Here is a 22,294-nt window from a genome sequence, read left to right as displayed (position 1 = left end):
GGTTTTTAGAGCTGAGTAGCGCGTGTGACGTCCAATAAAGCCGCAGGCAGATGCAGCAGAAGTCTGGCAGTTTCTCTCATGCTGACGTGGGTCAGCGCTGGATGAACAGAACTCTTTAAGCCCCACAGCAGGTAATGCCTCAAGCTCACACAATGTAATTACGTGTGAGCAGGAGGAATAAGCAGCTCGGTTATCGAGTGCACCCGGGCTCCTGCTCCGGCTCGCTACGGATTAAGCATGTGAGCACAAGAGGTTGCGGGAATGCCCCCAAGCTGACAGCGGCAGCAGAGAGACATCAGTCTTGCCAATTCGCACAAGGTGTGAGTGACAGAGAGCTGGAGTGTGTCATGCTCGCTCCGCCTGCAGGCCTCCCTGACACTCCTGTCAAGTGTCATGTTGCCAGCAGAGAGCTGTCAATCAAAGCTCACTTCACTCCAGTCTCATGCCAGGAGCACTGCTCTCATGTGCAGATACTGCCACTTCCTCACAGGCCTGTGATCATCTCAGCACCTGCCAGACAGCTCACAACACACACACTTCCACACATCTTTACCCAATTACAACCTGAGCTCAACACAACCCTTCCGAAATGTTTATGAGAGTGTAGCCCCACACAGTTCATTAAATGACAGCTGTACTGTATTATTAGTTATCAGTAAGAGATTTACTGCGCAAGATTCAGACACAAGACTGCACAAGACTGCATATGCGTTTTTCGTCTTTAATGTGGAAATTGAATTTAAAGTCATGTACAATACAAAGTGACAGAGAAAGAGGGGTGTCTCAGGAGAGACAGGTCTTCAGAATATTTCAGCTCACTAAGAACACGCAAGAACATCAGCAAATCGAAACACCTGAAAACACCTGAATTTTGAACAACTGATAAATACAAAAACAACTGGCATTATAAGGATATACAGATGAATATTTAGAATACATTAATCCTTTTTAATATATAAAAGCCAAATTAATTTGTTACAAATTTTTCTGTCATTCACGGTAACAGAAAAGAAAACATTTGCCCTGGCACATGGATTTTTTTTACCTTTGTGGAAAAATCCTGGATTTGAAACTGCATAATATTAACTAATGTATAAGCCTACATCTGAAGAAACAATGAATCAGAAACATGCAGAGAACAGCACACCTAAAAACACACATACCTACAAGCATATACCTGAGGTTCACTTTACACAGAAGGAAAGAAAAACATCACAAGCAAATATTTCTTGATTCCTTTTTTGGGTGACTAAAATAACCTGAGGAAAATCCAGCCAGAGGAAAGAACCCTGAGGCAGCAGCCCCATCTAAGTGCACCGAAGGTGAACAAATCCTTTGGAGTTGGATGTGTGGGTTTGGAAACTGTTCCACATAGAGAGTTCCGCAGAAGGAGGTCCACAGTCTCACTCTCAGTCCTTTTACATATCTTCATTTGCTAAAGAACAATGTTAATCATTTTTTCCTTATTAAGGAATCTCCACATGGTGGTGGGCCACACTGACCCATTCAAGTGTTTTAAACAGTTCATGTGAGCCTATGAAGGCTTACCATAATAAATGCATAAGAGGGAAGAAAAGCTCAGAAGACAAATGGGGTTATTTTCTCTATATATAAAAACAATGTGACAGAACTCTTTTAGGATGGAGTGGTGTATAAGCAGTGGGGCTGGGCAATGATATATTTGCTATTTAAAGTGAAAAAGCCATTTGCCTCACAAGGTCAACTTAAAAACATTATCAAACGCGGAGCATGGCTAATGCACAGTAGAGGAAAATGAATAAATGCACACACGGTTACACTGCTGTTACTATCACCACACCATCCCCCTCCTACTCCATCCCATACAGCCTGGACAACAGACAATTCTACTCATGTCATTACCTGACATTACCCATATAGACAAATACAGAATCACTCTCACTATGACTCCTTCACTCCTTCCATCTGCACCAACCATTCAATTGGGAGCCAGTATGAAGCAGTTCAAGCTTTCCCAACACTTTTCATTCTGCACCAGAAATTTAGTCACTAGCAAGGAGTCACTGCAGTTTTGATAGCACTGTGAAGTTGTTCAGCACAAGAGAAAGAGTACCAGCGCCCTCTGCTGACATCTTAAAGAAATATTTTTCCTTGTATTGCACTGTGGTACATCCCTCTACAGTCTCTACTGTAATTTATGATGCATTGTGGGTAAGACTAAAAAAGGAACCAAACTGTCAAATAAGAATTTAGCTCCTGCACAATGGCTGGCAAGAAACAGTGCTCTGTATGACAAATAGGGGGTGATTTCAGACACAGCTGTTGTCTCAACACACACACATACACACCAAAGCTGCTGTCAACAGAACACAAAAATTATGAATGTTCTTTAGCCTAACAAAATAAAGAGAGAAATCACACGAAAGAATATGCACACTATTACATAAAGAGAAATAATTCTACCAGAACAAAATTGAAATGCTGACTGGTAAAGACCGATTCAGTGTCAGTTTTCTACCCTAAAAACAGTGACCAAAACACTTTATCTCTTTATACAGAACCTTTCTGGGTGGGGGAAGTGTAGGGTGCTGCTGTTGTCATTTCAGGGTGGGGATCTTTCAGATGAGCTACAGAGAGGTCAAAGTGCACACAGTGTACATCCTGCACTTGGATCTTCTGGCTGATGCTTTAAACATGGCTGCGTTTCACCTGCAGAAAACATCCAGAATACAAAGTAATGTGATTAGAGATTTGCCATTATAATGGGCTTTTATAATGGGTCTGAGGTTTTAAAAAAGATTTCTTGTTTTATAATGGGACTGTGTTTTTATAATGACAGTGTGATTTTACTCAAAGAGTTTTGGTTTTATAATTGGTCTGTATGTAATTCTATAAAAGGTCTCAGTCTGTAGTTTTATAATGGTTGTGTGTCTTACAACAGTTTCCTTTTTCTGTATAAAATGTTATTATGGCACCAGAGGCCTGTAAGTTAACTCAGTTCTGTTCTCTCTTACAGGTTGAAGTTGCCACTGGATACTTATATGATAGTCATGATTGCCAAATATGGACATATCAGATAAGCACAACTGTTACTATATTTAGCTGACACTTTTATCCAAAGCAACTTAGAAATATGACTGAGTACAACTTGAGCAATTGAGGGTTAAGGGTCTTGCTCAGGGGCCCAACAGTGGCAGGGCTTGAACCAGCAACCTTCCAATTACAAGTCAACATGTTATCCACTGAGCTACCACTGCCTTGTTACTAAAACTCATATTTAAATAAAACCAATCCTCTTAAACCTGTAGAACCAGGCTTTATTCGTGGAAACTGTAGACCTACTTTTTTATCTAGGTGAAATCAGTGTTTACTTGCACACAGAAACATTCACACACAGACACACACACACACACACACACACATATACACAGGTACCCAACTGGAGTGACCTACTATAGCTTCACACAATAATAATCTTCACAAATAAATAATCAACACACCTGTGCAAAACAAATGAGATTGACATTTAATTGAACCTAATTATCATTTTGATAAATGGAAGATCATAAGGGAATACAAATGGCTCCTCCCCATCCCATCGCTCTCTCCTCCTGAAGAGCAAAATCAAAGTGTGCAGTATCATACATTACCATATATTATACTACAGAATAAATTCAACAACAAAACATAAATAATATAAAGACTACAAGAGAAGAATATGAGACCCAAGGTTCAAAACTTTACAGCCAGTAACCTTAAATTAAGGTTAAGGAATAACTTAAGCCCACAGTATTACTTCATCAGCAGTGAATACACTTCCACTAGTCAGAGTGGTAAGTAGATCTCCTAAACATGCAGGGCTGATTAAGAGGACATTAACAGTAGAAAAGCTTTTCCTGCATGCACACACTGACTGACCTACAGAATTCTGTCATTTATAACCTCATACCTTTTATGTACAATAGCTGTGTTGCTTCACTGGACAGGAGAAAACAAAACCATAACATACATACAATGCACAGACAAACAGGAACAAATGTATACAAACCTGCATAGATGAATAGTGTGAGCTGATATACACATGATTGAGCTGTGCATGTGTAAACAGTGTGGCCAAGGACCAAACACTAATCTGAATCTGATCTGAGGAGCAATCACTAATCTGATCCAAGGACCAATCACTAAACTGATCAGAGGTCCAATCACTAATCTGCATTGTTTGTTTTAATTTAAACAGTTTCATTTCATCATTTTGACTGTTATCACAGTCTTTTCACTCATTATTACACCCTGACTGAAAACAGAACATCCTTCTTGTTGTTTGTTACAGCCAGAGTGTACTATGTGAGGAAAAAAAAGATACTCTGTCACTTCCAACTTTCTGTCTGTGAAATGACCTCTCTGATCATTTTATATATAAATATAGTCAAAATCACAGTACAGCTGTTGTCTTTACAGTGAATTTGTAATTTGGTGTGTGTCGTAAATCAGAAAACCAACCCCCCCCCCCCATCATTCAAACATGACCAAAAAGCCATTCAGTGTCTGCTCCCATAGCTGTTGAATACTATACTTTTTAGTATTGACAACCTAGTAGTATGTTCATGCTGCAAAAACTATGAAAGTGGACAAAAAAAGGCTTTTTGCTAATGCGTTAACATGGAACAAGGAGGGGCTGGTGTTTTGCTGACAGCATTGACAACTACTTTCAATGGCAAGTAGCTAGTAATAGCAATCCTCTCCACAATCTTGTTACAACACTGATTTCAGCTTGTGGCTTGACGTGAAATGCACTATGAAGTGCTGATTGGCTGCCGTTCAGTGAAACTAATTTCTCATTTGCATAACATTGAGAAAAACCTTTCAACCGTCTCTTCACTTGGTTCACAACACACTTGTTCCCATAATTCTCTTTGAACAATCGCCACCTGTGTCCATAGAAAGGAATGAGAGGCGGAACATGAATCATATGGCTTAGCAGTAATGTGAATGCAAAAAGGGCAAAATGACACACCTCCATTCCCTCAGGACTCCACTCACATTCTCCTCCAACAGATACATTTATACGATAACATATGCATATACAACAATATAGACCCACTGGTTAACAGTCCCAGCTGGTCTAAACATGGTGTGTGTGTGTGTGTGTGTGTGTGTGTTCCCTCACACTGCTCAGTTCCCTTAAAGGACTCCCAATCTTACTAGCATTACTCACTCAGACAGTGAGAGGACAGGATAAAATTGGTCAATGCAACGGCAACATGGTGTGCCTAACCGGGACACACTGCCTACCTTTCCTATGTCATCATGGGAAGTTTAAATCTAACTGCTCCCAGTCGAGGGAGTAATTTAATTACATACATATGCTCGCCATCACTCTCTCTCTCTCACACACACACACACACACACACACACACAATATTACCTGTGTGTGATCTCATGTGTATGCAGAGGTGGCTCGATTGCCTGAAATCTTTTCCAAACTCCTGATGTATATACCCTCTCTGTTGGGCTCGATCTCCACCTGCTCATCAGAGAGAGAGTTGAAATCTGGAATCAGTGAAGGATTATTTGTCATGTAGTGGAGGTGTGGCTACGGGTCGTCACAATATATTGCTTCCGACAATTACACCACTCCAACACAATAACTGTGATGTTTAAGTGCTGGAATGGGTGTATGTGTTTGGGCACTGGCACACTGAGAGAGAGGAAAAAGTGGAGCACATCACGGTGGAAAAGAGACCACTGGACTGGGTAACCCATGATATACTAGGTTTATACACTGTTTAGAACATCTACCTTTCATTCTGCACTACCACATATATACCCATCCACACCCACACATTCCTTCTCTCTCTCACCTCTGTGAGGGAGCTGCAGCTTGCCAGAGCTCCAGGAATGGTACAAGGCTGCAGGGTCATGGGAGTTGCATTGCTTCAGGAAACTAAGGATGTCCATGGAAGCATCAGGCATCTTAGGGTCTTGTTTTTGTGAAAGGAGTGCGACATCCACAGTGCCCTCTTGTGGAGCATTGGTGCTTTGAATGTAGCAGGGGTTTTTGGGGAAGCCTGCCTTGCAGGGCTTTATGCTCTCTATGTTAAACCCAGAAGCTTGGACAATGGAACTTTTCTCCAGAACCTTTGCAGAACCCAGTCCAACTTGAACTCCAACAGAGCCTAGTCCAGAGTGAGACTCAGCCTGTGCTCTTGATATACCCCTGTGTTTTTCCTCACTTTCTTGTGTTCTACTCACCCCATTAGGCTCTCCAGGGCTGGCTTGGCCTGCAATCTGACTGCTCATATGCAGACTCCGTTGAGCTGTAGGATTCTGATTAGCAGCAGGTGAGCTGGTTCGTTGTGAACGGGCAACCATAGCAAGGGGAGGACACTCTTTCCCATCCAAAGCAGGCGGGGGCCCTGTGCGTCGCCCTACCAAAAAACCTTCTTTTGTACGTCTGGACATTTTTCTAGGGGCCCAGCAGGGAGTGACAGTGCTGCTGCTGATCCTGTGGGCAATGCTCTGATGCATCCACAGCACCTCCAGCCAGCAGGTGGAGTAACTGCAGTAGCAACACTGGTGGCAGGGCAGGACCCCCTGCACTGCACTTGGAGTAAGAGAAGCTCTCCCTCCATCCAAGCACATGCACAGATCCAGAGCCTGTTCTTGAATCTCAGCTCCGCTCTGGGCTGCCCGCCTGGCCTCTGCTGTCTCCATGTCAGCTGGAGTGTGAGCCGACTGTATTGGAGCTTGGGGGTGTGCGGTGCAAGCCGGCTGTGCAGTGGGGGCTGCAAGGATCTCTGGACATGATGCAGGTCTGTGAAGTAGGTCATTCTTCATCCTGGAAAAACTGGCGGTTGTGTCTCCTATTGTGTGGGGGCTGAGAGAGGGGCAACCATTGCCCAGGACTGCCACAGAGCAGGGATGCATGCAGTGCACATGCAACAGGAAGTCAGAAGATGTGGTAGTGATGTAATCGCACTGGCTGCATGTGCACAGCTTCTCTTCTGTGAAGGAGAAGAGGCAGAGATCAGCACTGCAAAACCAAAACATTTCCAGAAAAGACACCTAGCAAATGAGGAACACCCAATAAATGAATAGAAATGTTCTTTTTAAATTGTTTACTTATTTACTAGTAGCAGCAGCCAGTTACATTCAGCAACTAGAGGGGACAGTGGAAGAGAACTGCTCTTAGTATTAATATACCAATTGCACTGAAATTGTGTGCCACACCAAATTTCTAGAATCCATTTTTAGAGATTCTTAAAGCTAATAGTGAAACAATTCTTACACATTCTTACAGGTATTGTTATCACACTGATCTTAGAGAAGTTGAGCAAGCTATGCTACGACATAATTTATCCAATATATCTCTGCTCTAATGGGAACTCGTACTGAGCAGTGGCCACAAAATGGTGCCACACACTTGGCATCTCCTAATTCTCTTACAGGCAACTGGTGAGTATTTGTATAGAGTGCACCAACAAAACATCCATTTTACATTTTTAACATTTACATTTTAATCAGTACATGCATATGGCCTGAAAGGTTGATGATATGGCCCCTGGACCAGGCCATATGACCATGTCTGAGTGGGAGCAGAGGAAGCAGTGTCTGCTTCTCTACCAGCCTGCACATAAGGTCGGATGCTCACTACTGCCTCAACAAATAAGCTTTCACTTCCCAATCTCCATAAGGAAAGACCCAGTAGGGCAGAACATACCAAAGAGTTTTTTTGTGTTTGGCTTGACAGAGTGTCGAGGCCGTTAAGCAGTCTTTGTTTGGCCTGTGTGAGATTTATTAAGGGCAAATCCAGAATCACAGTCACTAGTGTGGTCCTGGGTCATTGAGCTGGCATGGATAGATCCAGTACACATAGTCAACCAAAAGAGACAAAAAACACTCGATAACAGAATAGGTAAACAGGCTACAGGTGGCATCTGTCCTCCAGCTCACTTGAGCCCCCCCCATTCCCCCACCCCATGCCCTCTTCTCATCTGATCTCCCCATCACTTTGCCAGAATGGTAATGCAATCTTGCCTTGCTTCTTGTGTTCTCCTTGTTAGAACTATGCAGCTATAAATAACTCCACTGACCCACGCTGTCAGGCTCAGAAATGGGCAAGGTCAGAGTGAGGTCACAAGGAGATCTTAGACCATCTACCTAATGAAAGGACGCCTCATGAAACATCTGTGCCACCACTGGTATCATCATCGTCTTCATCATCATCATCATCATCAATCAAGTAAAATGCCTGCTACTAATAAGCCATATTAGGATAAAAAGGCAAATTGGCATTTTATCCAAATGGTCTTCCTTACACCTTCTGCTTTCATGTCAAAAGCTGTTAAGTACTGACTGTCTACAGCATTCTCTCTCTGCTTTAAAATGGCAACAAGAGAGTTTGCTTTAAGGAAATAAAAAGAAGAAAAAAAAAACACTCATTCACACTGAGGGCTGGTTTCCTGAGACAGGAAGTGCTGAAATAGCAATAGAGTGAAATAGCAATGGAGTGTGTCTGTGTGTAGAGATTCTGTGTGAGCCAGCAGTGGGAAATCCAGATACTCACACATGTTAAACCACTTATGACTCACTGTTACAAAGCCTCATAATACCAAATACACTACAACCAGCTCTAATGAACACACAGACCATGTAATTGGTCAAAGTCAGGGAATTTGATCTAAATTGTGAGAATGTTACAGGCTTTGGTGTATTTTATAAAAAACTGACAGAGGGAGCCACCCACCACTGAAGCACCACTAGCGGTCTCTTGTGTGACTGTGCGTATGTGTGAGATATATTGGAGACACCTGGAAAAAACAGACATCTATCAAGTATTTCACAAGCAGGTTGACTTGCTGGTCAAGTGCTGCCAAAATCATGGGCTGTTGGGGAGAAAACACCCCTAATGTTCATTGAGCCACTGAAATACATATTCATCTCTCCGCTCTTAATATCCATAAGTCGGACACCATCAGATAACCCCACCCCAGGGGGAACGAAGATCATTGACCAACATCTCACATGTGGATCTCCACTGTTACAGCCTCTGCCTATTTCCTCCTTTATATGAAAACATCAGTACATTCAGTACCTTAAAGACAGGATTTTAGGTATCTTACAACATATGGGCATAGTGGGAATACAACATTTCCACAAAAGAAGTAAAGGAAAAAGGTCTTATTCTAATGTGTCATGGTTAGTGTTGAGACAATGCAGACAGTCTCCACTGTCAAGGGCAGCCATTTCATTTCCAGAGGGGGGCTGTTTTGATGTCTGTTTTGACATCAAAGTATTCTAAGTTATAAATACACGTCTGGCATTTGTAACAAAACACTTGAAAATTAGTAGAAAATTAATCACTTTGTGATGATTTTAATTACAGCTCTTCTGCCTTAGGAGATAAGGCTGCGCTATACAAATATAGCAATTGATGCACAAAATTCAACCTCAAGGTAATGTAGTGAAAAAAATGCAATTATTTTTTGCAAACAATGATAAAAAATACAATTATAAATGTGTTTTATAATCTACTGAGTGGTAGAAAAAAACAAATGTCTCACATATTCTTAATTTTAAGTTACTTTTGCAAAATAGCCACTTCTTTGCTCCACAGACACTTGTACTGAGGGTTAAAGTGTGTGGGAGTTCAGGTGATGGTAGTCAGTAGACCAAACCACTGTGATGCATCTTACAAATGTTATCTGCCCCCCACCGCCATAATTCCCTACCCTGTTTACGATGTCATCTGACAAAGATGGTAGCCTCCTAAATATTATTAATTCAGAAGGTAGCACAGCATTTGGATGTTCTGTAGGAAATGCAGAAAAAAAAAAAAAAAAAAAAAAAAAGCTTTTTAAAAAATGTATTTTAAATGATGTCCCACTCACCGGTTGCCAACTGCTGCGTGCTCTTAGCTGCTCTGCTATTGGCAGCTCTCTCTCCCAGTCGCTGTGTGCTGCACGTTGAAGTGCTGGATGGACTGGGTGACCCCGAGTCTGCTTCCCCCCCAGAGCTCCTGCTATCCCTGCGGTGAGTTCGGATGTGAACAGACAGGCGTCTACGGTTGCGGAACACCTTTCCACACTCAAAACATTCGCTGGGCTTGATATTAGAGGAGCGCCGGGCAACTCTAGAACATGGCAGGTACTCAGTATCACTCAGGAGCTTAGGAGACTCTGCAGTGCTATTGCCAGACCCGCCCATGCTATTGCGCCGGCCCTGACGTCTCTCTGGCCCTTTTGGAATGAGTAGCCATGGTGCCCCTTGATCCAGCATATCTGCAGAAGTTGAAGCCTCACTGCCACTCACAGACTTTATTAAGTGGCCCCTAGTGGCCAGCTGCCAGGCCTGTACACTGCATACAGGATTCAGCTCTGTGACCCTGTAACCCAGCCTGCTACTCTCATTATCTCCTTTTTCAGTGTTCACTACAGGCTGGAGGAACAGGTACTCCATGAAGCTTCTTTTAGCTGCTGGGGACTGATGATCGTTCTCTGATGGAGTCTGATCACACTGCTTCTGTCCGGCTCTGCTGAGATTGTGCACTTGGATATGGACCTTCAGGCTCTCTCTGCTGTGAAAGATGTGGCCGCACTCTGTACAGAGCTCATAGAGGCAGGTGGAGCCAGGGTCTGTGGTGGTCTCTGGGTCCTGAGACACACCATTGGTGAGCAGCTGGTACTGGGTTGTGGGTCGGCCATGAGCCAATGCCCTGCTCTTGCTGTGAGTCCTCATGTGACTCTTAAGAAACCAGACCTGGCTGAAGCTCCGGCCACACACACTGCAGCTGTGGCAAGGAGTGCAGTGCTTCCTGCGGTGGACTTGGAGGAGAGAGGCCTGGCTGAAGCTCTTACTACACAGCTCACAGGTGAAGATGCTCTCACCCTCATCCTCACCCTCTGCCTCAGCAAGAGAGCCACACTGTTCTGGATCAGTGGTGATGTGCACCTTCTCGATGTGGCTGAGGAGCTGGTCCTCCCTCTGAGCCTCGTGTCCACATAACCGGCAGCGGAGCCACTGCATTACTCTCCTCTTTTCTCTCTTTAGGCTCCGTCCGAATGTCTTCCCATTCATTTCTCCTTTATAGGTTGAGATGGACTTGGTGGGCGTGGCTTCTAGCCCCTCGTTCACACCAAGCTTCGTGTTGCCATTGTCCCCTACCTCTTCTTCCTGCAGACTAGGGCTGATTAGCATGCTCAGTTTGTGGGTGCGAATGTGCACCTTCAGGTTGCCCTTCTGTGAGGCACGGTGGGGGCAGTATGGGCATTTGTAAGGCCGGGATCCTGTGTGCCGTCTCATGTGCTGCGACAGAGAGCTGAGGAAGGAAAAACTCCGCCCACACACTGTGCAGTCATATGCTACTGATCTGTCTGGCTCTGCGTGTAGCAGGCTGGGGGAGTCTGCTGCTCTGAACCTGGGGTTCATGCTGGATCCTGCAGTACTTGGATTCTGCTCCTGCTCATCAATAAGCACACTCGACACTGGAGTCGCGCTTTGAACTCAACCTTCTGAAAGACTCTCTCAACAGGAAGTGCATGGGCTATAATGTAGCACCAGCAGGTCTGACTCCATGTGCAATTTCCTCGCAGTATATTAGCTGGCCACAATTCCCAGAGATCCACAGAGACTAGACATTTTCCCTAAACTACATGATTTATTATACCAGATCATTTTCAGCTTCCAGAGTGAATAAATTAATTCCACTTTGATGCTAAACCTGAGGCAGAGAGATAAGAAGAAAAGGAGAAAAAAAGACAGACACATTAGATACAACAGCCCCAAACAGAAAAACATCTCATCTTCTTCAACACACCCAACAAGTATAAATATACTCCTGTGAATAGATAAAGAACACAGAACAAAGCAAGCTGAGCACTGAGCAGACTGTCCATCCCTAGAAACATTAACAATCAGTAAACAGTTTGGAATCTTATGTGTCTGCCTGTCTCTGGACACCAGTGATACTGTGTCCTCTCCTACACCTCTCCAAGCACAAAGTCAGGAAGAAACATACGCCAGTCATCCATGCTGTGACTAGCCCAGGGTGCCCAGCACACAGCAGGAAGTGACGTGTTTTAGTGACTGTTTTTGCACTTCCTGTCTTTAACTAGAGCTGAGAAAGGCAGCAGATGTCAAATCTGATCCGTTCCACCATTCCTAACTTATCACAAGACTCTAAGAAAGAACTTGATACAGCAGATGGGCAGAAACTGAAATGCATTGAACAGCTTTACCTGTAGATAATGCACTGAGCTGCCAGTTTATTAGGCAAGTCAAATTTATTTATATAGCACTTTTTACAGCACACAAGTCATCACAAAGCAATTTTACAAATCTATGGGTCCAGGTCCCTAATGAGCAAGCTACTAGCAACAGTGGAAAGGAAAAGCTCCCTAGGTGGATTAAGAAAGTGTAACAGGGCTCAAACGCTGGTCAGATAGATGAGAACACCAACACTCTATAGGGTGAGCTGTCACACTTTAATGATGGGAGGCCTGTGTGCAAAACAGTTAGATCTTAGAACAGGTAAAACAAGAAAATAAAAAAATAAATAAAAAAAAAAAAACCCACACAACAAAGGTGAAGAATTGAACCCCGGCCGCTTTGTTGTGAGGCAAACAAGCTTCCGCTAGACTGCGGCAGCCATTACGCAAGCTGCACGTATATATCTCACTTCAAAGTAATAGAGGTCGAAAAACAGGTGGAAAAAATAAACACCACACTGAGTGTGTAAAAGGGGGAAAACAAAGGATGCCACAGGAAGAACAGCAGCCTTGATGCACTGGGGAAAACCAAACTCTAAGACTTCCAAAACAAAACCAGAAAATAGGGAGGAATTTTAGCTACTAAGGGAAGCCTCAGGAGAGAGACAGACTTGAGAGGGAAAAGGACGTGTAAAAACACAGGCATCCTCAAAGAGTAGTAGAGAAGCGTAGCACAAGGGCTCACAGACCTCAATGCCCAGAATTACCAGCTAGGAGCTTGGCTCAACACTTTAGCAAAGACCCGGCACTGAGTGACTGGCTCACTGGGCTTTTATAGATCTAGCCCAGCTGTTGGGCATCAAGCCTGATTGGTAGCGTGCCTGACTCGAGGCCTCCCCCTGGTGGCTGGAGGGGGCCTCGACCTGGTGCCAACCCTTACAGAAAGAAATCTTTGGAAGACCAAGAGGGAATCCGTCCTCTTTGGGCAGCCCAGCTAATAAACAGGCCACGCTATATTATATTATGCTTAGTCAAATTAGCCACTTCAGTGGGAATCTCAGCTACTCCAGTGGTTGTAGGGTGGGTGAGCTGTATCTGCATCCATTGGAGTATATGATGTGGCTGGATAGATATGGCAGCATCAGTTCATCTACTGTGCCTGTACCTGTAGGCTCCTTTTTAGGTCAGTCCCATATAGTTATGGTTATTCTTTGTTTTTGTAACTATATTAATATCTCATTCTCTGTGTATAATGTTATATATATATTACATTTAAATTCTTTATAGCAGTACAATGCATTTTTTGCATTGCCAGCAATGTGTTGACCTCAGGGTTGAACTGACTGATGGTAATGTCTTGTTCTCTATACAGTTGTACAGTTCCCTTATTCATAAATTACTGTTTAAAAAAAAATAGGCAAGTGTCTAGATAGAGATAATATATATTTAAAAAAATTAGACCCACACATGTACATCAGTTCATACCATATTTATAAATGCTTGCATTAAGAATATTATAACTGCATTTACAGTAGAAATACATATTAAAATCATCCAACTAACAAACAGGGCAGTAACAATTCACACAACTTAGAGGCTACAGGATCGTAAAATGCAGGTACAGCAATAGAACAGAATATAGCATCTGCACAAGTGTACAGAGAAAAAGATGAGTTACCATGAGTCAATTCATTTGCTGTCTATATAGACCTGATCATAAAAGAAAATATAGGTACATAGTAGGTATACCTAATAAACTGGCAACTCAGCATATAAAGAAATATCAGTCACACACATTAGACATACAGTCCACTTAGTAAGCTATTTAAAGATGCACTCTTCTATCTGCTAAAATGAACCAACACATACAGACCTTATGTTCATTAGAAAGTTTGCATTTTTTCAGGGAGATTTTTAAAATAATGAGGCTATAACGAAGTTAACACAATGTATATAATGCATAGGATTCATAGAAATCTGCTTAAAAACACTGAATCTGTGGCTCACACACACACACACACACACAACGCATTTCTATGCAAGTAAGGACTAATCCAGGAGAGGAGAAACAAACTCACTGAAATCCCTGCAGGCCAAAATCTTCTCAAACTGATCAATAAGCCATGCTGTGCTTCCTCACAACTCACTGTGTGAACACAAATCCACCCACCCCCTGCAGCCTTGAATAATGTAACTTATAGACAAAGTAATGCAGTTACAGACAAATGTAAACATGAGGAGAAACATTAGATATTCCTTCAAAATATACATCAAAAGACAAAACCCTCAAAAATGCAACCACTCTACTCCAAACCCCCAGATATTCCATGTTCCACAAAATACAATGAGGGATCACTTTACAAGAGGCACCTGCTCTAACTGTAACGGTGAGCAGTAAGGAGGCGGACGCACGTGCAGAGAAGTGCAAGATTTATTAAGGGCAAAACCAAAGTCAGAGTCTTTAGGGTAGTCAAGGGTCATAGAACCAACATAGAGATTCCAAGAATACATGACAAACCAAAAACACATGAAGGCAAACAGGGGAAGCAAGCTATAACAGAGGCTAAGAAATAGGAGGGCTACGATAAACATACAGACTAGGAGGCACCAAGTACAAACTTACAGGCATACAGATATGGGCTTGCGAAACCATCAAAACATACAAACAAACATCCATCCATCCATCCATCCATCCATCCATCCAAACATTGAACAGCCAAGACACATGGCACAAGACAGGGTTTACATATATGAACTTAACAAGACTAAAAACAAGAAACAGGTGAAAGTAATGAGAGGTGTGGAAAACCAAACTAAGGAATGGAACAAATACAAACAAGGAAAAACAAGGGACAGGGAAACCATGGGACACAGAAACTGGGAGGGACTAACCATGACACTAACACTCTAATTGGTTATCTGTCTAACCCACCACTCTTGGAACCACTACAGTCTAGTCATTACTATATCAAGTTTGCATCCTAATTCATTGCCAAGTTTACCTGTTTTAGGTTCATTCCTCATGTTGAATCTTCTCCATATAGACGCAGCTAGATGCTGGCATTGGGGTGATGCAAGTTTGCTTTCTCCCTATGTGTAACCACACACAAAGCTCTACTCTGTCAGACAGTGTAAGCTCAGTGTAAGCTCATCAGTCCCCCAGCAGAGTGCTGAGGAGGACACAGAACTCAAAGCACTACTGACACAACTGCTGCAATATCACTGCTTGAGAAAGACACTTAATAGCACCAGCAATCCACTTTGCTTCTGAACCCATGTACTAGCCCACAGTGCAGGATGAACAGAGTGAGAATGAGAAAGGCAAGGGGGGTGTGGGTCTGATGGATGACCAAACCCTGATCCAACAGCATCAACTGTGGAATTCAATTCAGTTGCAGCTCAATATGCTGTTTCAGTAAGCAAAGGTATTTATTCTGAGTGAAATGCCCATTATGCCTAGCTAATGTGAACCAACTAAAAGACACAAAGCCTGCTTTTTCTTTGGTTATGACACTAGTGCCTTACATTTATTTTTTAATTTTTTTTATTTTTATTTTTTGATCCAAGATACACATGTAAAACATGTAATATGGTCCATGAAAATCACTTTACATAAGTGAGTCCAAATGTTTTTTTCCACAGAATAAAAAAACAGGTACTCTGAAAACAAAGTATTTTTACAATACAAGTTTGGCCTTAGCTCCTGTGGTCCACCATCTCCCACAACATCTGGGTGCAATGTGGGAGTATGGAGTTTAGCGTTTCTGAGTTTGTCTCTGTCTCACTCTCTCTGAGGCACCAAGCAGAGATGGAATGAAGCAAGACCAGGTGCTTTCACTCCTCCAATAGTAACACCTTACACACAAACACACATACACACTCCCTCTGCGTGCAGGCTATGGACCACAGAAAAAATAATAGTGTAACTGAGAGAACATTCTGAGAGAACATTCAGATCGTGATCTGAGCTTTAATTCATTATGTATATTTATATTTATTTATTTTGTCTTTTCTCCCTTACATAAGTAGTGTTCTGTAGATAACCCTTTTTTAATTTTAACTATTTAATTAGTTGTGTAATCAAACTGACTGAAGAGATCAGTGTATTTTTACTTGCACACATCATCAGCACCTGGAGTTCTGGGGTTATTATACATCACTTTGTGAAATTATGCAATGCCAATTCTTCATACTTCATAAATGTTAGTCTAATAAGCAAGACGAATGACTTGCCGAAGGAAATTCTATTATAATGAATTTTCTTTAGCATACCACTGAGGAGACCCACAGTACAGCACTGCATCAGCCAAGCTTGGAAAGTAAGTGGCAGCTAACAATCTGATTCCCCCTTATAGCTGATGAATAGCTATAGCTTGCAGACACTTTCAGTCTGTTTCTCTGAGCTATTTCTGACATCAAACAGTATATGACCCACCTCCACTTCCCCTGGATCTGCCACCACCCCAGCCTGAGCCTCAGCAGTTAATCAGCCCTGCTGCTATACATGCACCAGCAAACGACTCAGACGTGCAGTCCGTGCATTCACTGAAGGAGTTCAGAGAAACTGAGCAGTTGCAGTCAGCAGTGATCACTCAGAAATAATCCAACAGCTCCAGTTGAATGGGCAGATGCCAAAAAAAAAAACAAGCAAATCACACACGCACAGTATTTTCTAAAATATTAGGTAAAAAATTATTATTAAGTATTATGCTTCCTCAGAGTTTGTTAATCCACAAATGGATTTTGGCAGCTTCCTTGTTAGCTCAGATAAACAAGTAGAATCTTTTTCAACAATTTTTGTCTTAACTTCTTTGATAAAGCCTTCTAAATCCTCCTCACGCATATTTGATCCAGTCCCAATTTATTTACTCAAAGAACTACTGCCCATTAGTATAAAACCTATGCTTAGTATAACTCTTCTCTTGGCTTGGGTTATATTCCCAATCATTAAAACTTATTAGTAGTTATTAAACCACTAATTAAAAAACCTAGCCTTAATCCCCATTTCCAATTACAGGCCAATTTTGAACCCACCCTTTATTGGCAAAATATTAGAAAAAGCAGTCTCGTAGCAATGATGTGCCTATTTGCAGACAAATTATATCCAATAAATTTTTTAGTCTGGATTTTGACCATATTACAGCATTGAAACTGTGCTAGCAAATGTAGTTAATGATCTTTTAATATTCTGACTAAAGATACATCTATTCTTATACATTTAGATCTTAGTTCCGTGTTTCATATGATACACTACAATATCTTAAAGGATAGGCTGGAAACACACATTGGCATTACAGGACAAGCACTCTCGTGGTTTAGGTCTTATTTGACAAATCGCTATTGTAACGATGAACGATTTAGAGGCAGACGCATGTGCAGAAAAGAGCAAGATTTATTATGGGCAAATTCAGAGTCGTAGTTGTTTGAACAGTCCAGGGTCATAGAACCAATATGTAAAGCATGGGATTACATTATTAAACTAAACTAAGGTGGCCAATCATGACAGCTATCACTCTGTCCTTGGGCATAATGAATGCTTGGAGCTTCTAAAAGTACAATACGGTGTCCCGCAAGGGTCAAGACAGGGCCCCTTATTATTCTCAATATATATGCTACCATTAGGGAACAATTATTGGTCAGCAGAATTAGCCTCCATTGATATATGGACGATACTCCGTTCTATATGTCTCCTAATTATGATGATGCCCATACACTTAACAATGAAGACTGCATAGAGGAAATAGAAAACTGGATGGTAACTAACTAGGGTGCAGCTCCTTGGACCCAAAGCTACTAAATCTAGATGGCTTTTCAGTAACACCCAAAACTGCTGTAAAAAACTTAGGCATTATTATTACATTCTGATCTCTCATTTAACACTCACATATGTAATGTTATTAAGTGCCTTTTTATATAATACTGCTAAACTGAGACATATTTTCCTTATCAAATGCAGAGAAATTGATCCATGCTTTAATTTCATCAACAATGGATTATTGTAATAGTCTTCTAATTGGATGCTCTGAAAAGTCAGTAAATAAACTCCAACTTGAAGCAAAATGCAGCAGAAAGTTTGACCACATTAGTCTTGTTCTTTCAGCTCTGCACTGGCTCCTAGTTAAATTTCCAATTGACTTTAAAATACCATTGACATATAAAGCGCTAAATGGCCTCAGTTTTTGAGTGAACCCATTACCTACTGTAACATACTTCACCTACTGCATTCTCAAAATGCAGGGTTTTTCTCAGTAAGATTGTAGCAGGAAGAGCTTTGTCATATATAGCCCCTCAGTTAAGGAACAACCTTCCAGCTTTAATTTGGGACTCAGACACACTCTCAATTTTTAAATGCAAACTAAAGATGTACTTATTTACTCAAGCTTTTGGGTAACATCCTGTATATAAAGGTGCAGAGCCTGGGGTGCAGTCGTAGAGTTTTATGGTAATCTGAGATAAGGACGCTGTCCTCCAGTCACATCTTGCATTCACTCGGATTTGAGGCAATGATGGGCGTGGAATGCAAGGTCTCAGAGAGCTCTCAAAACCGTGATCACACTTTGGCCCTTCCTTTTTACTTACGCTGCTACAGATACACCTACTAGAGCAGCATAAAGAGCACCGGCACATCGACTGAATATGGACAGTTCATGTGCTGTTCGTCTTTACAGATCTAATGGCATCTTTCTGTTTTATTTGGTTATTAATGTGGAAATGACACCATATCTATCCAGCCACCTCATCTACTCTAATGGATGCAGATACAGCTCACTCACCCTACACCCACCAGAGTAACCAACTGTCCCACATCTATACTGAAGTGGCTACTTGGACTAAACATAATGTAATAAAGAATAGACTGTTTATTAGGTGGGCTGCCCAAGGAAGATGGATTCACTCGAGTCTTGATCTTCCCAAGATTTCGTCCTTAATCTACCCAGGGAGTTTTTCCTTGCCACTGTCACCTCTGGCTCGCTCATTTTGGACCCATATATTTGTAAAATCTGCCAATTTGTGTGTAAAAAGCACTATATAAATTTGACTTGACTGACTTCACACACACACACACACACACACACACACACACGCACACGCACACAAACAATAACCATACATACACAAATTATCCATATACAAAGAACGTTCCTGCCAGCTGAAGCCTTCCTACTTCCTACAACCTGTAGGTAGAAGGCTTTCTTTAAACAGGACATTTTAACCAAAGGCCTAAAACGATAGTGTGTTTTTGCATGATTTGCTGGTGTTGCTTAGACAACAAAGCTTGAACATTAAGCCATTATATCTAATGAAACCTCACTTTGTTAAGTTACAGTGATACATGCTCAGATTCACCTTAATATTTCAAACAAGACAAGCTGGCACTGAGCATACAGGGTCCTTTCTTGTGATTAAATTTGAATTTTGCTCCTAAACAAACAACACCTGCTCTTAGCTATGCACATGCACCCTCCTCCCCCAAAACAAACACTGCCCCCTTCTGTTGCACAGCCTTGTTGAGCTGAGTAGGGGGTCATTTTTGGGAAGTGCTGTGTGCTGGCTGCACAGGTGTGGAACTCTCTGCAAGAGTGAGAATGAGATTTGCTAAAACAGAACTTGAAATTGGTCAAGACGTTCACAGCACACATACACATGCACACACACACACACACACACACACAGTGTAATTAGTGTTAAGGTGTTAGGGTAATTTTAGTGTGATCATTTGCATATTGCAACCTTGTGTGTAATCACAGAAGCATAGATCTTCTATTGCAAAGACCAAAATTTGAATATTTGAATAAAAATAAAATGATAAATTGTTCGACACTGACTCAAACTGATAGAAAATAAGTATGACCAGAAGATGACTGGCAGTTCAGACAACTCCCACAAGCCCCCTACTGCCTCCACAGCAAAGGAGGGTCCTGCATACACACCTACAGCACAAATATGTGTACATGCCACAGCCGCCATATAAAAATCAGCAACAAACCACAAGTTAGGTTGCTTAGACCGTCAGCACATCCCACAGTTACTTGCAGTAATTTACACATAATAGACTATCATCAGCAGATAACGTCATCAAACCCAAACAACTGTTAAACTCAACGCTCAAACTCAATACAGTGTGTAGGTTGAACAGCTCAGCACAGGAAAGAGAGAGGGAGAAAAAATAGTATGTTGTGTCTGTATGTTTGTGACATGTGAGCAAGACAGTGTCTCTCCTCCAGTCTGCCCTCCCCAAACACAACAGCACAGACACTCCCAGACTCTCCGCAGTAATTACTGTCTTACTGCCATATGTCATTAGCAACAAGTAAACCTGAGCTGTAACTGACAACATGTGAGCCAAGACACTGAACATTGACCTTTCCACGGTCTAAGTCCCAAAGAATAGCTGTATAGATGATCAAAACTATATCTGCCTGTTTTTAACACATTCAAAAATGGTTTTGTACGAGTCCAGTCTGGCTAGGGATTCACTTGAATTGTTGCATTGTTCCTTTCAGCAATTTGCATTGTTGACTTATTTTACCTAGTTTGCATGACCAAACACTGTTTGATAAATAACCACAAAGTGCTACAAGTTAAAATCTATCAGTGGTTTAAACTGTAAAGACTAATAGAGTTTGAATTTGAGAAAGATGAGTGCTAATGTAAGAGATAGAAGACATTCAAATTTCATTTCCTGTGAGTGTCTTATGGAGACCTCTATAAGACCGCTATAACTTAAGAGAGAAGATGGGTACTGGGAAAGACAGCTTATTCATACATAATGTAACTGTATTACTCAGTAAAACATATATACCATTTCATGAGAAATTATGAGATTTTCGATCTTTTTCATGGAATGCTTAGAAATCACATGCTGTGGAACTAGATGTAATGTGACTGCACTGAGGGACCAAACAAAGTAAACAGTGCTGAAGCCTCTCCACAGCTGGATATGAGCAGGGCTGTGGAATGCGCATACTAACAGTGTTCAAAAACCACTTGAGAGCCACAAAAGGCAGCCTTGTGCTAATGTTCAGAAAAGCACAGTAGGAACCTTTCCCTGAGCAGCCAAGAGATGCTATAGCTCACACACACAGGGGGCAGAAGAAAAGGAAACTCAGCGCCGATCAGCTTCCAACGAATGCACAGACAGCAGACCTAAACATACAGCCTGATTAGGATATACGGGTAGATTTACATTTACACAGTAACCCCACCTAGTTTAGTCAGTGTGTCCACTGCGCTGTTTCCAAAAGTGTGGAGAAGTCACTAGAGCAGCTAGATGGTCCTGGTCAGTTTCCGGGCTCGCCACAATATTTATTTTATTGTAGCGACAGCATTTAAATTTTTAAAAAATCCGTATATAACCCTTAACTCTAATAAAAGCAGAGAAAGCAAAAAGCAGTATTGGGAGCTGCAATGTATTAAAGGTATCTAATTAAATGTAGTAACGTTGGCTAATTAAACGTATTCAATTTATCTAATTGAACGTATTAAATATATCTAATTAAACGTACTAAAGTTGGCTAATTAAACGTATTAAAGTTATCTAAATAAAATATTAGGCAAATTAAGGTGTTTGTTAGCTTCACGGTAGAGTCTTGTGCAATTGTGCTTTGTTGTATACTGCATGTATTACCGCTTCTTAAAGCTCACTGTAATGAACGAGACCTTTATCTGGGATAGAGATCTCTTATGTTGTCCGATAGGACATCAAAAAAATGTCAGACAAAGGCAGGCGTATAGGTAAATCTAGAGAAAATTTTGAGACATGCAAATTGTTGAAAACTGCCGAGAGACTTTACAAACTGCAGCAACACAACTTGACCAACTTAAAGAACATACAGTGTAAATACAATCTCTAAATATCAACTTCCTTACCGGAGCGACAGCTGCTATTCCGCATTGAACACTTAGCTGCACACGGGTTTGAACACGGGTAAAATATCTTTGGACTTCAGCCTTTGACGAGATACCTCATTTAAAAGTTTAGACTTTAGACACAAATCCGTGACTATTTCGCAGACCCGTTTCTAACGCTGGAAAGCCTCCCTCAGTGGCTTCGCTCTCTGATGAATAGCTAGGGTTAGGTCTAAGCAGAGCTCCCTCTGTCCCCGCGT

The 22,294-nt window shown here is 41.7% G+C and overlaps 1 protein-coding gene across 6 annotated transcripts in view; it reads right to left on the bottom strand.

The window, feature by feature from the left end:
* Positions 1-707: 707 nt before the first annotated feature.
* LOC113580629 (zinc finger protein 516) overlaps positions 708-22,294 on the bottom strand; it is a 21,713-nt gene continuing 126 nt past the window's right edge. Inside the window, exons 1-5 of one of the 6 annotated variants that reach the window (XM_027015315.3) lie at positions 22,056-22,294; positions 9,870-11,698; positions 5,841-6,983; positions 5,405-5,529; positions 708-2,688 (exon numbers count right to left, since the gene is read on the bottom strand). The exon at positions 22,056-22,294 is cut by the window's right edge and continues 126 nt beyond it. In XM_027015315.3, coding sequence (XP_026871116.2) covers positions 5,417-5,529; positions 5,841-6,983; positions 9,870-11,406 — 2,793 coding nt within the window. In that variant the 5' untranslated portion in view covers positions 11,407-11,698; positions 22,056-22,294 and the 3' untranslated portion in view covers positions 708-2,688; positions 5,405-5,416. The other 5 variants (XM_081723457.1, XM_035528603.2, XM_027015314.3 and 2 more) reach the window with 5 other exon arrangements.

Source organism: Electrophorus electricus, chromosome 11, assembly GCF_041902795.1.
Source record: "Electrophorus electricus isolate QZ-2024a chromosome 11, ASM4190279v1, whole genome shotgun sequence".
NCBI lineage: Eukaryota > Metazoa > Chordata > Actinopteri > Gymnotiformes > Gymnotidae > Electrophorus > Electrophorus electricus.
This window is presented reverse-complemented; position numbering and strand designations above follow the sequence as displayed.